Source organism: Ictalurus furcatus, chromosome 21 (genome assembly GCF_023375685.1).
Source record: "Ictalurus furcatus strain D&B chromosome 21, Billie_1.0, whole genome shotgun sequence".
NCBI lineage: Eukaryota > Metazoa > Chordata > Actinopteri > Siluriformes > Ictaluridae > Ictalurus > Ictalurus furcatus.
This window is the reverse complement of record NC_071275.1, coordinates 1,706,953-1,722,525: the sequence shown is the minus strand read 5'-3', so window position 1 is coordinate 1,722,525 and position 15,573 is coordinate 1,706,953. Positions and strand designations below refer to the sequence as shown.

The 15,573-nt window shown below is 41.0% G+C and overlaps 1 protein-coding gene across 2 annotated transcripts in view; it reads right to left on the bottom strand.

The window, feature by feature from the left end:
• The window catches only part of hdac11 (histone deacetylase 11), a 37,896-nt gene extending 35,548 nt beyond the window's left edge, over positions 1 to 2,348 (bottom strand). Inside the window, exons 1-3 of one of the 2 annotated variants that reach the window (XM_053653644.1) lie at positions 1,908 to 2,348; positions 1,476 to 1,536; positions 324 to 472 (exon numbers count right to left, since the gene is read on the bottom strand). In XM_053653644.1, the coding sequence (XP_053509619.1) occupies positions 324 to 472; positions 1,476 to 1,510 (184 nt within the window). In that variant the 5' untranslated portion in view covers positions 1,511 to 1,536; positions 1,908 to 2,348. The remainder of the gene's footprint in view (positions 1 to 323; positions 473 to 1,475; positions 1,537 to 1,907) is intronic. The other variant, XM_053653645.1, reaches the window with a different exon arrangement.
• Positions 2,349 to 15,573: the final 13,225 nt, after the last annotated feature.

Below are 15,573 nucleotides of genomic sequence, written 5' to 3'. Positions count from 1 at the left end.
TCACACTGAGTGTATTTGCACTTTATGTAGTCTTGTGTACTTTTCAGTGTTGCACCGTGAAACATCATTTCATCCCAATGTATTCAAGCTGTAGAAAGGAATGACCATAAAAACCCACTTGACTTGACATTATCGCTACAATGTATCCACAGTGACCGAGATGACTGAAATCCTTCAGCAACGTAAATAAAAGATGACTTTCTACACAGCTACAAAACTACACAGCTGAATAAACTTTCTCGAGTAGCGCTCGGCAGATAAACAAAACCATTAGACGATTCTGACACTACTCACTATTGCGTAAAAATCCTTCGTGTAATTACCTTTTAAGAAATGGATGACTTTGCCCCATTTACCGGCGTCAAATGGATGGAGTTTCTCCAGACCCATGAAGGTGATGTTATACACAGGTGAGTAAACGATTGGCAGACATGATGCTGGGACCTGTTCGTACAGCTCTGTCTGGTGTGAGCTGGAGAAAAGAAATCAAATAAACAGCCGTGTCATATTGTCAAGCATATTACTTGCATATATCCCTTGAAATGTATTTAACCAGGGGTTCCCAAACTTTTCCAAATAGCATTAACATTTGACCGAGGCCCCCATTTTGCAAGATGTCATTAAAACACATTAAAAATTTCTGAATATATCCCCCTTTTTTTATTAATAATTACATCTTTACATTACATTAGGAATTGATTGTGTGTGTGGTTGTCTGAGAGTGAGAAAGAGAAAACATACTAGTGAGAGGGATGGGCACACCAAATTGTTGAGGCCCCCCGGGCGCCCCCTAGTGGCCCCCACTTTGAAAACCACTGTATTTAACCACTATAATATTTCAATATATTTGATGTGGGAACTAGGGATGGGCAATATACCGGTGAAAAGTCTCCCCACAATAAGAATCTTCCTGTGATAATAACGATAAAGGCTAGTTGATGACGTATTTGTGTGCGACCTATTCACAGCTCACATGCAGAGAGAAAACGAGTACGGCGGAAGGCGGACGTGCACCTGAGGAGGAGTTTAGCGCTAAACGAGGACAATCTGGTTCGGGTTTGTTTACAGAAAATCAGTTTTACCAGTGTTTCTGAGGCTCTCAAGATCACAGCGATCACTTGTAGCCAAAAACAGTAGTGAATGGTACTATATTTATATCGTCACTGATATCGTTATCGCAATAAAATACCAGAAAATATCGTGATATAGTTTTAAGTCCATATCGCCCATCTCTAGTGCGAACTACATGGAATGACTATTACAACTATTACAATATCAAGCATTTCAAATATAAACTGGTTTCACTGGACATGAACAGATAATGAACGTCCGGTTTCCCCAAACCACTTTGTGTACTTCACTTACATTTGACTACATCTACAATAATTACTTATACACACAAGGTTGAGTATATTGGTTAGTGTGGTGTGCAATGGCACATAGGCTTTTAGAATAGTTTAGTATGTATTACATACCCTTTTTTTCCTTCTGAACTTTCTTTACTAGACATGTCAGCCACAGCATCCCAGATTTCAGCTTAAATTATGGATTAAAAAATAAAAAAAAAAGAACAGACACAGTGAGTGCAGCAAGAATGCATGCGGGCTAACTAGCACAAATAAAACAATAATGAATACACAGTCTTTTTTGTTTAGCCTCCTCACAGAGCAAAAGGGGAGGGGGAAATACATTTCCCATAATCCTCTGCAATTCCTGCGCATGCGCAAAAGGAATTGTTGCGACGCAATGCCCCATGTTTTGCAAATATTTTCGCTTTAGCATTTCTACTCGACTTCTTAGTTAAATGCAATGGGCTTGTTGCAGATATTTCTTGAGAACATATTTACAGTGAATCTATTTGATATTGGCTTTCATGTTAAAGCACTGTAAATGCACCGGAGACTCACCTGCTAGCCATTTTACACTGCCCCTTATTTCTAGGGTTAGCTTATTTTCGTCGTCTAGTCGTTTACTATGCAAAGGATATACGCTGACATCTTCTAAAAGAGCTATTCTTTCTGTATTCACATGCCCAAATGTTTCCAAACAAAGCTGTCAGTGCCAGTCACGATTATCCCTCGTTTACACTTTGCTTTTCCTGCGTTTCTGCTTCCGGACGCGTGCTTGCGTCTCTTCGTGACGTCACACGTCATGAACCGGAAAGTGCCAGAAATATCTTTAGCACCCGTGAGAACTTTCCTTAAAATAAATAAATAAGTACAGGAATAGAAGAGAGAAAGAAATGTAAAATATCTTAAAATACTTCAAAAAGGTTACACTGACACGGTTACTGAATTTCCCTTTAGTCTTTCGCGTAATAAAAACAAAATCCCCCAACACATGAAGCATTTCTGTAATCCTCAAGGAGTTACCTAGCTACAAGGAAAGTACTGGAACACCAAGGCTAATTTTTTTTTTTTTTTTGCTATACATTGAAGATATTTGATAAATGAGACGATAGATCAGACTTTCAGCTTTCATTTCCTCATATGTACATCTAGATGTGTTAAACAACTTAAAAGATGGCACTTTTAGTGGCAGACCACAATTTTTAGCTGAGCAAAAGTATAGGAACATATAGTCTTAAAGTAAATTAAAAGTAAGTGACGGTTAATATTTGGGGATTAGTGGTTAGCACGTTCGCCTCACACCTCTAGGGTCGGGGGTTCGATTCCCCCCGCGGCCCTGTGTGTGTGCGGAGTTTGCATGTTCTCCCCGTGCTGCGGAGGTTTCCTCCGGGTACTCCGGTTTCCTCCCCCAGTCCAAAGACATGCACGGTAGGCTGATTGGGGTGTCCAAAGTGTCCGTAGTGTATGAATGGGTGTGTGAGTGTGTATGTGATTGTGCGCTGTGATGTATTGGCACCCTGTCCAGGGTGTACCCTGCCTTGTGCCCCATGCTCCCTGGGATAGGCTCCAGGTTCCCTGCGACCCTGAAGGATGAGCGGTATAGAAGATGGATGGATGGATGTATTAATATTTGGTTGCATATCCGTTGCTTGCAATAACTGCATCAAGCCGGTGACCCACTGACTTCACCAAACTGTTGCATTTTTCTTTTATGTTACTTTCACAGGCTTGTACTGCAGCTTCTTTCAGTTTTTGTTTGTTTCAGGGGAGGGGTTCTCCCTTCAATCTTCTCTTCAGGAGGTGAAATGCTGCTCAGCTGGGTTAAGGTCTGGTGATTGACTTGGCCAGACTAAAACCTTCCACTTGTTTTTGTCCTTTGTTGTGATGGCAGTGTGTTTTGGGTCATTGACACTACCTCCACCATGCTTGACTGATGAGCTCATATGTTTTATATCAGTAGCAGGTCCTTTCTTTCTCCACACCGACTTTTTTAGAAGACAATAACAAACATAAAGTCATTAATTTCCTTTAGTCTTTAGTCATGCACTTAATGCACAACTATTACATAAAGTGCAAAGAGTCACTGATGCTCAAGAAGGTAACAATACATTAAGAGCCAGGGGGTGTAAACTTTTGAACAGGATGATCGGTGTGTATTGTTCGTATTTTTGCACTGATCATCCTGTTCAAAAGATTACATCCCCCTGCCTCTTAATGTATCTGTTACCTTCTTGAGTAGGTAATTTATTAGTAGCTTATTCAGGACAGACGTTATTGTTGTATTTTGTTAACAGTATTAAGATTTAGCAGATTCTGCAAGGGGTGTGCAAACTTTTGGACAGAACTGTAAAAAAAAAAAAAAAAAAAAGGCTCTTATTACTGCTAGATCAGCATATTTCTACACCTCATTTGAAGTTCATGTAAGTAATAGTACTACAGAATAACCTTTTTTTCATCTCAGAAATATTGCTAAGATAAGAAATTTAAATGTCATGTAATGCATAAAAACTAGCTCATTCTTTTTTTACCTCTAGGTTGGATTATTGTAATGTCTTGCTGTCTGGATATTCCAGTAGGTGCATAAATAAACCTCAGTTAGGCTGGAATGCAGCACCCAGGGTCCTTACAAGAACCAGAAAATATGACCACATCACCCCTATTTTTATCCACACTGTACTGGCTCCTAGTAAAACATCGCATTGATTATAAAATACTACTAATGATCCATAAAGCACTAAAAGGTCTCGTAACACAGTACGAGAGTGGCTGGCTGCTTTATGTCCCAAGTGTGGCTTCATGCATGTGTTTTCTTCTTGCTTTCACTTTTTAATCATGCTCTCATTGCTGGAGACTTTTTTACTTCTATTATTAATTAATTGACTAATAAATTAATCGATTAATTATAGTTTAACTTTAATTAATCATGAATTAATTATAGTATCTGTACCAATCTTGACCAGAATGAACTAGAGTAAGCATATTATTATATTTTCCTTTTCCATCAACCCTTTCAATAAGGAAAGACCTTAATCCTTCAAACTTGTCAATGCTGCATTATATAGTCACTTAGCTTCTAGTCACGAATAACTGCAACTTGTGGCCTGGGTGTTAATCCCACAGCAACAGGAACTGAAATAATAACAAAATCCCTGCTAAAACCTATAATATATGCGATTGCTATGTCAGTAAGCTCAGGGCTAATCCTGGACCATCTTGAAAAGCTCTCTGATTGGGTCTTCAAAGCTGCAGTCAGGATTTAGTCCTGCAGCACCAAAAGACTTTAAACAACAATCAAATTCTACGAATTATGGTACCAAACTGCATTTTTCCTTGTTGCTTGGGGGTCCCATCAAGGGTACATCTTTAGTGCATTTACCCTTTATCTTTGACCTGGAAACAAAGATAGAGTATACCTTTAAAAATAAAAGTCACATAACAAAAGCTTAAGGATTACTAATGTACCCTTGAAGCTTTATTCTAAAATCTAATCTATATCATAAAATATATTTTTAATAAAAAAAAAGAAAAAAAGATAAAGTACCCCTGATGGCACCACACAGTTCGGTACCTTTATTTCTGATAGAAAAAAACCAGAAGCCCACTGAGGAACAAGCATTTTCCACAACAATTCTGTCATGCCACTATTGTATGTTTAAGCCAATAAGGTATCTTCATATCTTTTCACTGTAACTTGTTAATATATTGTGTTAGTCACGTCCTCACGCAAAATATTCAGTATTAAGTCAAGTCAAGTGGGTTTTTATTGTCATTCTTTTATACAGCTTGTATACATTGGAATGAAATGACGTTTCTTCAGGACCACGGTGCAACACAGAAAAGTACGCAAGACTACATAAGGTGCAAATACACAACAGTGTGAGATGAGTGCGCGACAATAAATGCACAGGACATATTAATGAATACATTTCACAGTACATACACAGAACATGGACTGTAAACTGTAAGCTATTGTGTAATGTAGCAGCACAAGTATAGCAGCAATACTGCCAGAAAAAACGAGTTCCATAATGTAAAGTGACTGATGCAGCTATATAAAGTGTGGTGTGCAGTGCTACTGAGTCTCACTGGGTTAGGTGTTTGACTAACCCAGGTGAGCGTTGGGAGGCAGCAGGGTGTTGAGTAATCTGACTTCCTCAGAGAAGAAACTGTTGCACAGTCTGCTGGTGGTGGCACGGATGCTCCTGTACCTTCTGCCAGGAGTGTGAATAGTCCATGAAAAGAGTGAGAGTGGTTGTCCACCACACTGGTGGCTTTGCGGTTGTTGAATGAAGTGTCGGTGGTTGGTAGAGAGACTCGGATGAGCTGTGCAGTTCTTGTACCACATGGTGAGACAGCTGGTCAGGGCAACATCTATCGTCCCTCTGTAGAAGGAGGTGACGATGGGAGGGGGGATTTGGCTCTCTTCAGCCTCTGCAGGAAGTGGAGGTGCTGCTGGGAATTCTTGGCCAGGCAGGTGGTTTTGAGAGTCCAGGAGAGGTCCTCAGTCATGTGCACACCAATAAACTTGGAGCTTTTGACTCCCTCCACAGTTGTTCTGTTGATGTGCAGTGGTGCGTGGTCCACTCAGGTCCTCCTGGAGTTGACAGTCATCTCTTTACTCTCGTCAACATTAAGAGATGGATTGTTGTCTGTACACCATTCCGTGAGCTGGTTCATCTCCTCTCTGTGCACTGAGTCGTAATTGTTACTGATGAGGCCCACAACTGTAGTGTCATCAGCAAACTTGATGATGTGATTAGAACTGAACTTTGCAGCATAGCCATGATTCAGCAGGGTAAACAGCAGTGGACTGAGGTGCTTCTGGGTTTTCATTGACTGTTTACTTTTGACGTGTATTTGTTTTGATTTCTGTCCTGTCTCCACCCTTGTTATGTTATTGGTTATTTCCTAATGTCTCAGCTGTTTTGTGTTATGCCTTATATTACATTGTATATTTACGTTGTATAACCCCTTGTGTGTCTTTGTTCAGGGTGAAGTATTGTTTTTCTGTGTTTTGCCACCAGTGCGTTACTAAGCCTTTGTTCTCGTTTCCGGTTCTTAGATCTTGTTCCCAGTTTCTCGGTTTTCGTGTTCTGTCTTTGCCCTATATATCCTGTTTGCCGATCGCCTGACCTTTTGCCTGTTTTCGACCATGATTTTGCCCTGATTTGGAATTGTCTGCCTGCCTCTCTTCATTAAAAGCTATAACTGCACTTGCATCCATCCCCAACCCCGTTACATGACAGTGGTGCTGGAGGTGGAGTTGCCGGTCCTGATGGACTGGGGTCTCCCGGTCAGAAAGTCCAGGATCCAGTTGCCGAGTGAGGTGTTTAAACCCAGCAGTTTTGTCTGAACGTATTCCAGTCTGTGTGCTCAAAACAGTCCGGAAGTGCTGAGATGGCTCCCTCAGACCAGGTTCTCACCTGTTTCAGAAGTGGTCTGTATGCTGGGTTTAGTGTTACAGAGAAGTGAGCAGCCGAGGTGGGGGCGGGGTGCGGCCGTGTAAGCACTGTGAATGTTGGTGTAAACAAGGTCTGAAGTGTTTGTAGCACAGGTTGCAAAATCAACATGCTGGTGGAATTTTTCCAGCACTGATTTGCATGGTTAAAGTCTCCAGCGACAATGAAAAATCCATCGGGTGCGCTGTCTGTACGTTACTGATTGCCCTGTAGAGATCACTTAGCTCTTCTCTAGCATTAGCGCGGAGTGGAATGTACCCCGCGACAATCAGCACGGTAGTAAACTCTCTCGGCAGGTAATATGCCCGGCATTTCACAGTCATAAACTCCACCAGCGATGAACAGTAGCTTGAAAGGATTAGGGTTAGGGTTAGATATGAAAAGTGTGCTAAGAAGTGGAATAAATAATGTGTTGCACATTACTGTGAAACTAATGAAACACACACGAAACAAAACTCTAATAACAGGACCAATTAGACCAAAATGATCTATTATCTAAAATATTTTAGGACCTAAAAACATTTTGATGTGACATTTGTGTAGTGAAAGTGTCAGCAGTGACACATTAGGTCTCGAAGGGTTAATAAGACATCGCATGTAAAGGTCAAGCCGTGTACTAGAGACTGCTGTTTACTTCATTTTTTCTCAGTTTCTTCAGTGTATGTGTTGCACTTTTAAACCATATCCCCTTGGTTCCTTGACTTTGTTTAGAAAATCGTTGTTTTCGGCCCACAACTGCTAGTTTGGCGTAGATATGGACTCCCACTTCCACTTCGTTACGCCCCCAGTTTAAGGAGAAGCCCTGATATAAACACTCATCCATCCAGCTGCATGCAGATCTTCTTCATTACATCGCAATAGTTTATTATGCATTTTGATTGCATCATGTACGATAAAAATAACCATACGCTAGATGTATAAAAAGAATAACGTGTCCTTTTGAGAGACAGAAGATTTGTAGATTGAGAGTGGTTTGTTGGTGTGAGACAATGCTGCAATCACCAATCCAGTGTGAAATCAGCAAGGCCATGCACGGTGTAATTGACTGTCAGGTTAAATGCAATTGGCTCTTTCATTTGATGAGGAAGCAAAAGTAAGTCCTACACCTGGTATTATAGAATCCCACTTTACGTTTCATCATGTTTCTTCTCACGGTTCTTTACACTATAAATGATGAACACAGACTCTTTCTGGCCATTATAGGATGTCTGTCTTGTGCAAATCTGGGCGCTGTAATCGGGTTTCACTTTGTGTACTGCATTTTTTTGTGCTTTGACAGCAAATCTCAATCTTCAGGAAGTAGAATGTGTTTTAGAGGGCACCTCTTATATATAGCACACCTGTGTTCTGGAAACGTTTTATATGGATCTGCCACATCTGCAAATGGATGTTTAAAGTCTCACGCAGCAATTTTATCCAAACAAACAGTTTTCGTTTTTAATTCGCCAAAAGTCAACACGAAACTGCAATAAAAATGCTAATCTTATATAGTCGCTGCTCAGATATTGCTAATAGCCAATCGATAGCCTCTTTCACATAGTGTAATCGTTTCAAGTTCAAAGTTCACCTGAATTCGTTGTCACGAAGCAAAGTTTACGGTCATGTAGCATGCGTTGTAGAACGTGTCATGGTAAAAAAAAAAAAAAGAAAGCAGTTATCATTATCAGCATTTTTTTTTTTAAGAACATAAACAACAACAACGAGAAAATGGAGCAAAATGCTAAAAATGTCCAAGAGCGTGAGCGGCAGAAGGTCACTGGTGAAGCAGTTTGGTGATAATGCTAGCCTGATTTTGGAAGGAGATGCTAGTGGAGTAGAGCATGGCTTTGAAAGTGAGATTCATCCATCCATCCATCTTCTATACCACTTTATCCTTTTCAGGGTCACGGGGAACCTGGAGACTATCCCAGGGAGCATGGGGCACAAGGCGGGGTACACCCTGGACAGGGTGCCAGTCCATCGCAGGGCACAATCACATACACACTCACACACCCATTCATACACTACGGACACTTTGGACACGCCGATCAGCCTACCATGCATGTCTTTGGACTGGGGGAGGAAACCAGAGTACCCGGAGGAAACCCCCGCAGCACGGGGAGAACATGCAAACTCCACACACACAGGGCCACGGTGGGAATCGAACCCCCGACCCTGGAGGTGTGAGACGAACGTGCTAACCACGTTGAAATGAAATAGAGTTAACAGCCCACATACAGTCATTCGGGTTTTTATGGAGTACAGGGACTCGAGTACGCAAACAGTTCCAGAAGGACTGAGGTAGCAGCTGGCTAATGTGAATAGCACTGGGTGTGACCCTCTGGTCAGTGTAAGGAGAATGAGGACTCGGGACGCAGGCATGAGAGAGAGAGCGGCAGAACATTTATTTTTGTCCAGGCTTTTCAATTTGGAAACTGTCTAAACTGAAATAACTCATTCATAAACAACAATCCTGCTCAACAGGATGCTGTTGGGAAAAGTCACACTACTCTGCACCACGTACACTTTCTGCTTGGACAAAAAACTTCCTCACAGCATACAAAAGGAGCATTGTTAATCCCACACAGGTGTATGGCCATTAATGAAATTACCCACTCCTTAAGACTCTGCTTGATCAAGTGGTGCTTGAACATGCCCCCGCTGGCACCACAGGCTGCTGAGGTGCTGCATCTGGTGCAAATGAGACTAAAGTAGGCATTAGGCCAGGGGTGGGCAATCTTATCCGGAAAGGGCCGGTGTGGGTGGAGGTTTTCATTCCAACTGAGCAGGAGCCACACCGGATTCCACCTGTTTAATCAGTTGCTCTTGGCTTTCAATAGACTCAGGTGTGGCTTCTGCTTGGTTGGAATGAAAACCTGCACCCACACCACACCGGCCCTTTCCGGATAAGATTGCCCACCCATGCATTAGGCTTCCTGCAGGGATATAGCATATACTTCCACCGATTCACTAAACCAAACTGTATTCAGAAATGACCTGTCTGGACACACAACACACTTGTTGCCCTGTCTCTCTTTTACACACATACCTGTTGGCTGTGACTGCACGATGTACCACATAAACAACATAAATGTCAGGAAATCACGGGGACGATCCAACACTCCTGTCATCATCTCCACCTGCAAATCCAATCTTGTTTTATAAATCTTGTTTCCATGGTGAATGCAGCAACGGAAAACCTGTTACTCAAATGATAGATCTAAAGTAAATCATAAACCTTGTTTAAAAAAAAAAAGAAAAAAAGATATATATATATATATATATATATATATATATATATATATATATATATATATATATATATATATATATATATATGCTGTTGCCTGAGATGGGTTAAGACATTTTGAATGTTGAAAAAATAATTTTAAAGAGATTCAGTTGTATTTTTACAAGGGCTAAGTGGGACCACAATCATAGAATCACCCACGTGCTTAGTTCATTCTGTAGAATATGTGCCGGTTATGATCTTGCAGAATGAACACTAATGCACCGACTCTCACATCCTTGTAAATCAATGAAGAGGAGAGGAGAGACGAGCAGAGGAAAGAAAGGAAAGGAAGTAATTTAGGCAGTCCTGATAATCATAATTGGATAAATATATATGTAAATAAATATATGAAAGACTTTTCATGGAGCACAGACAAACAGTACATTTACACAGACTGGGTTGACAAAACTAGAAAAGGTGCAGGAGCTGAGGAAACACAAGTAACTAAGGCGGATTTGAGAAAACTGCGAGGAAACCTGAGCTATATTTTTGGTCGATGATGGTTTTATGATATGTTCAATTTCTGTTATCACTGGTTTGACTGCAAACTGTAACTGTGAGCAGTTAACCAAGGCTGTGTGGTTTATGGAGTTAAATCCAGTGAAATACATGGAATCTAGGTGAATGCACAAAAACAAAAGGAAACAAAGGAAGACATACAGCTTCATATTGATCAGGTAAAAAAAAAAAAGCGTAGTGTTGTGATGACCCAGACTGCACCTAAGCAGGTCGGATTTGACCTGGTTCTGAATTTCTGGGATGTTTTTTTTCCAATTTCAGAAATTCTTTGCATTTAAAACGTCTGGGTTACGCATGTAGCCCTGTTCCCTGAGAAGGGAACGAGACGTCGCGTTTAGCGTAACACTATGGGCGCTTCCCATAGTGTTACGCTGAACGCAACGTCGAAATTCCCTTTGAAAGGGAACACACAGGCGTAGTGTGAGATGGATATTGCGCATGACTCTGGAATATCTGTTTCTCTCTTCTCGTGAAGATCTGACACCTGCTCTCTGATGTCCAGTTGATCTGTTTCCATGACAACAGTCAAAGAAGGATGACAGCAGCAGTGTACGTTGTGAGGCACGGCGCAGTGTTAGAGTGATGGACAAGGAGCTAGCCATCTTCGCATTTGAAGTTTCCTTGAAGTACTCCTCAGTAGAGCTGATGAAGGTCCTCCTATGAGAGGTGAAATATTTTTAGGATTATAACACATGTCTAATTGCCCTGACTTACTACATATGAGACACGTAAAATAACCCAGATGTCCGAAACCCTTCATAAAGTCATTTTCATCTCGAAATATCTGGCTGAGAATTTGGGATATTAGAGCATTAGAGGCAATAAACATTTGTAGTTAAAAGAAAATAGACTGGATCTGGTACAGAAGTGTTGTAAAAACCTGCCTTTAAGGATTGTTAGTAATGTTAAGAAGCATTATTAATTATATGACCAGTTGCAGAAGGCTCAACTGCTAAAATTAACATTCCAATAAAAAAAAGACTCTCATAGGAAAAGTTCCAGGGCCATGAAAATGCAAATGGAGGAATAATTTAGCCCTGTGGGGTAATTAATATACAGGATGCACAAAAAGTGCACAACATTCACATTATAGCATTATATTGTAACAACATGATGCTTGTCTTACTCCCAAACATGCTGGGAAAGTGTTTAGATGATAAATGTGTTTAGCGATTGTGGCGATTAAAATAAATGCATTGTCCTATAACATCCTTCCATCCATCAATTTTCTGTACCGCTTATCCTGGAGCCTTGAGCCTATCCCATGGTAGAAGGTGGGTTGGCACCCTGGGTGGGGTGCCAACCCATCACAGGGCACGCTCACTCACACACAACGGACAATTTCCTAATACCAGTCAGAATACAACGCATGTCTTTGGACTGGTGGAGGAAACCAGAGTACCTGGAGGAAACCCCCAAAGCATGGGGAGAACATGCCAACTCTACACACACAGGGCGGAGGTTGGAATAGAACCCCCAACCCCGAGGTGAGGCAAACATGCTAACCACTAAGCCAACATGCACCCCTGTCCTACAATTTTTAATCTCATCAACTTTATGTCATTCCCTGTGGCAGCAGTACCTGGTAAAACTGATTTATATGTCGGACAATACAACCTACAAGTGAAGCGGTATACTATGTAAGCGTGTAGCATCTGAGGAGCTTTGTTCACTCGCCTTTTCCAACCCCCGCCTTGAGTTCAATTCCAAATCCCAAGCCCTGTCGTAAACTCCAAAATCATGAGTAACACCACCAAATATATTCAATGCTCACTTTATTTCACTTTCAACAGGATAGTTGAAGATCGGAAAGAAGATTGAGCCTGTGCAGCTGTTCCTTTAAGCTGCATGGTCGTGAGGTCGCATACTGCTGATGAATTGGATTTATTGCAGTGCACTTCGGATCAGCCACAGATACACTCGACTCTCATAACAGCGTTGTGTTTTTCTTCTTTTTCATAAGCCTAAACAGGAATGCATCAAACATCAATACAGAGACAGTCTCACTTCCACCCGAATTCAGTCCCAGCCACAGCTACACCATGGTCAACACCTCTGACATTCACTCATTCAATTTTGTTAGCATCCACAGTAAAATCCCTAGTGTTGAATTAACACCCAGAGGGTTTATATGAGTCCAGTTGACTTATATAAACACTGAAGGGTGCAAACTCAACACTGTGGGTGTTAAATCAACACTGGTGATTTTGCTGTGTACAGTAGCAATGCTGCTGAGAGAGAGATGTCTTCCCAGCTAATGCTAACCAGACAGGGACAATCTGTGCAGCTCAGGGGGTATTTCTGGTCAATTGGCAGTAGGGCCCGCCTAATAGCGAGAAAAGAAATTAGAGGGAACATTGGTCTCCAGTGTCAATGCTTTGTAAAAATATGTACTTTTCCTAACATGGGAGTTAGCTCCTGCTATTGAGGGTGGTATATTAGCTACATACAGTTGTCCCCTCACCAGCCTCAACACAAAAAAACAACACAGCTTGTCATGTCACAGACAAACCAGACAGCTCAAACCCTACGTTCCGAAGATTTGAGTCTCATGGGCAGTCCATAACATAACCGTTAGACATAAATTACAATGTGGCCTTCATGAATACATTTTAAAATTGCTGAAAAATCACTGTGTTGTAAGAGGAACATATATCTGATACCAAAAAAAAAACACCTACAAAATAACTCAACTAATGAAAATAAAAAGAAAATGAATGCTTAATTATTTGTTTGTTTGTTTATTTATATATCTCGTCTGTTTCTACCCACTTCTTATTTTTATTCATCCATCCATCTTCTATACCGCTTATCCTTCCTTCAGGGTCATGGGGGGAACCTGGAGCCTATCCCAGGGAGCATGGGGCACAAGGCGGGGTACACCCTGGACAGGGTGACAATCCATCACAGGGCACAATCACATATTCATACACTACGGACACTTTAGACACACCAATCAGCCTACCATGCATGTCTTTGGACTGGGGGAGGAAACCGGAGTACCCACAGGAAACCCCCCGTGCGCAAACTCCGCGCACACACAGGGCCACGGTGGGAATCGAACCCCCAACCCTGGGGTTGTGAGACGAACATGCTAACCGCTAAGCCACCATGCGCCCCCTACTTCTTATTATTATGCTTTTGATGTTGATGTTGCTGTTTTTTTCTTACATAAAATTTCAGCAGACTGCAGGTGGAAACTTGATGATGAGAGAGGTCAGAGGAGAATGGCCAGACTGGTTTGAGCTGACAGGAAGGATACAGTGACTTGGTACAATTTGGTAAACTGCAGTAAAAAACCACTTTACAACTGTGATGAGCATTAATATTATATTGAGCAGATGCTCTTATCCAGAGCCACTTACAGACGTGCTTTGTAGTCTCTATGTACACATCATCTTGCTAGATCAATAGGTCATGGACTAAGAATACCATCTAAAAACATTGTTATAAAAAGTAAAGTATAAAAAGAAAACAGTATAAATAGTAAACAAAGTGCTGATTCAAGTGCTTGGTGAAGAGGTAGTCTTCTTTTGAAAACAGCCAGTGACTCAGCTATTTGGACATCCAGGGGGAGTTTGTTCCACCACCTGGGTTCAGGACAGAGAAGAGTCTTGATGCAGAAAAGCATCTCAGAACACATGTCAAACCCTGACGTGGATGGGCTACAACAGCAGGAGATCAGCAGTTTCTGAAATGCACAAACCAACCCATCTGGAGCAGACAACTATGCCACAAAGTCACACACATTTTCCCGCAGTCTTATGTTTGCTGTAAACATTAACTGAGGCTCTTGACTTGTATCTGTATGATTGTATGCACTGCACTCCTGCCACATGATGTGCTGAGCTGAATGGATAACAGTAGAAACAAACAGGGGTGCAAATGTTCCTAATAAAGAGGTTTGTGGTATCAGTCATCCTGAGGACTTTTTATTGGAAGGAGTCCCAATCTGGCAACCTTGTCCAGGATGCTTTAGGGATCATGCTTGCTTGGAGGATGGATGAGTTGATCATTACACCCGCTTTACACTGGGGGAAAAAAATCACTCCGGGCGTGGAAATGTTTCATCACAGGATAAAGGTGATAAGTCAGAAGAACTTTGTATTGATTTATAGTGAAGGACCCTCCAACCACCCCTAACCCCCTCACCAGCACCACCAACAGCGTCACCTGTTTGTCTAGACACTGTCGGCTAAACATAATGACACACATTCACACATAACACAGACATGCACTAATTCCATCTCACACTCATCCCTCTGCAGTGGATCATCCCCAATTCAAATCCAGAATTTAATAACGATTTGGTATTTAAATAAATAAATAAATAAATAATAAGCATTTACCCTTGGTTTACCCATTTGGGAAACATTCAAGATTAGACATACTATTTCATTTTCAAATGATCCACAGAACTTCTTTTAGAACATGTTGACCAGTATTCAGACAATCTGCTTATCCTGTATGCATTATGGTCCCTTGTATCTCGAAGGGCAGGAAAAACTTTTATTCCTATTGCAAACTTTTTAAAGATTGTTTGGATTGTTTGGAAGAGAAGCTCAGCTATTTGCAGTCAAATCCCTGTACCCATGCAGTGATTTACTGTAGCCATGATTCTTCTTCAATAAATAAAGCCCAAATCTGTAAACAGTTTATTCAATATGAATTAGACTTTATTCATAAACACCATTTTGTAATCAGTATCGGTTCATAATTGGGGATCTGGCTTGTGAAAATGACAAATAATTGTTACGCATTGTTAATTGTGATAAATGATTAAATGACTTCATTATGCAAATTATCGAGCAGGAATTAATGGTTTATTTCACATCTTGGATACAGCATATACCGGCCTATTTTGTTATATGAATTGCTCTCGACTTTAGCATATGATATTCAAATTGATTTATTGAAAACTGTTTAGTGCTTTTTAGCTTCTATTTAGTGATAACTAAACCTCTACTAGAATATA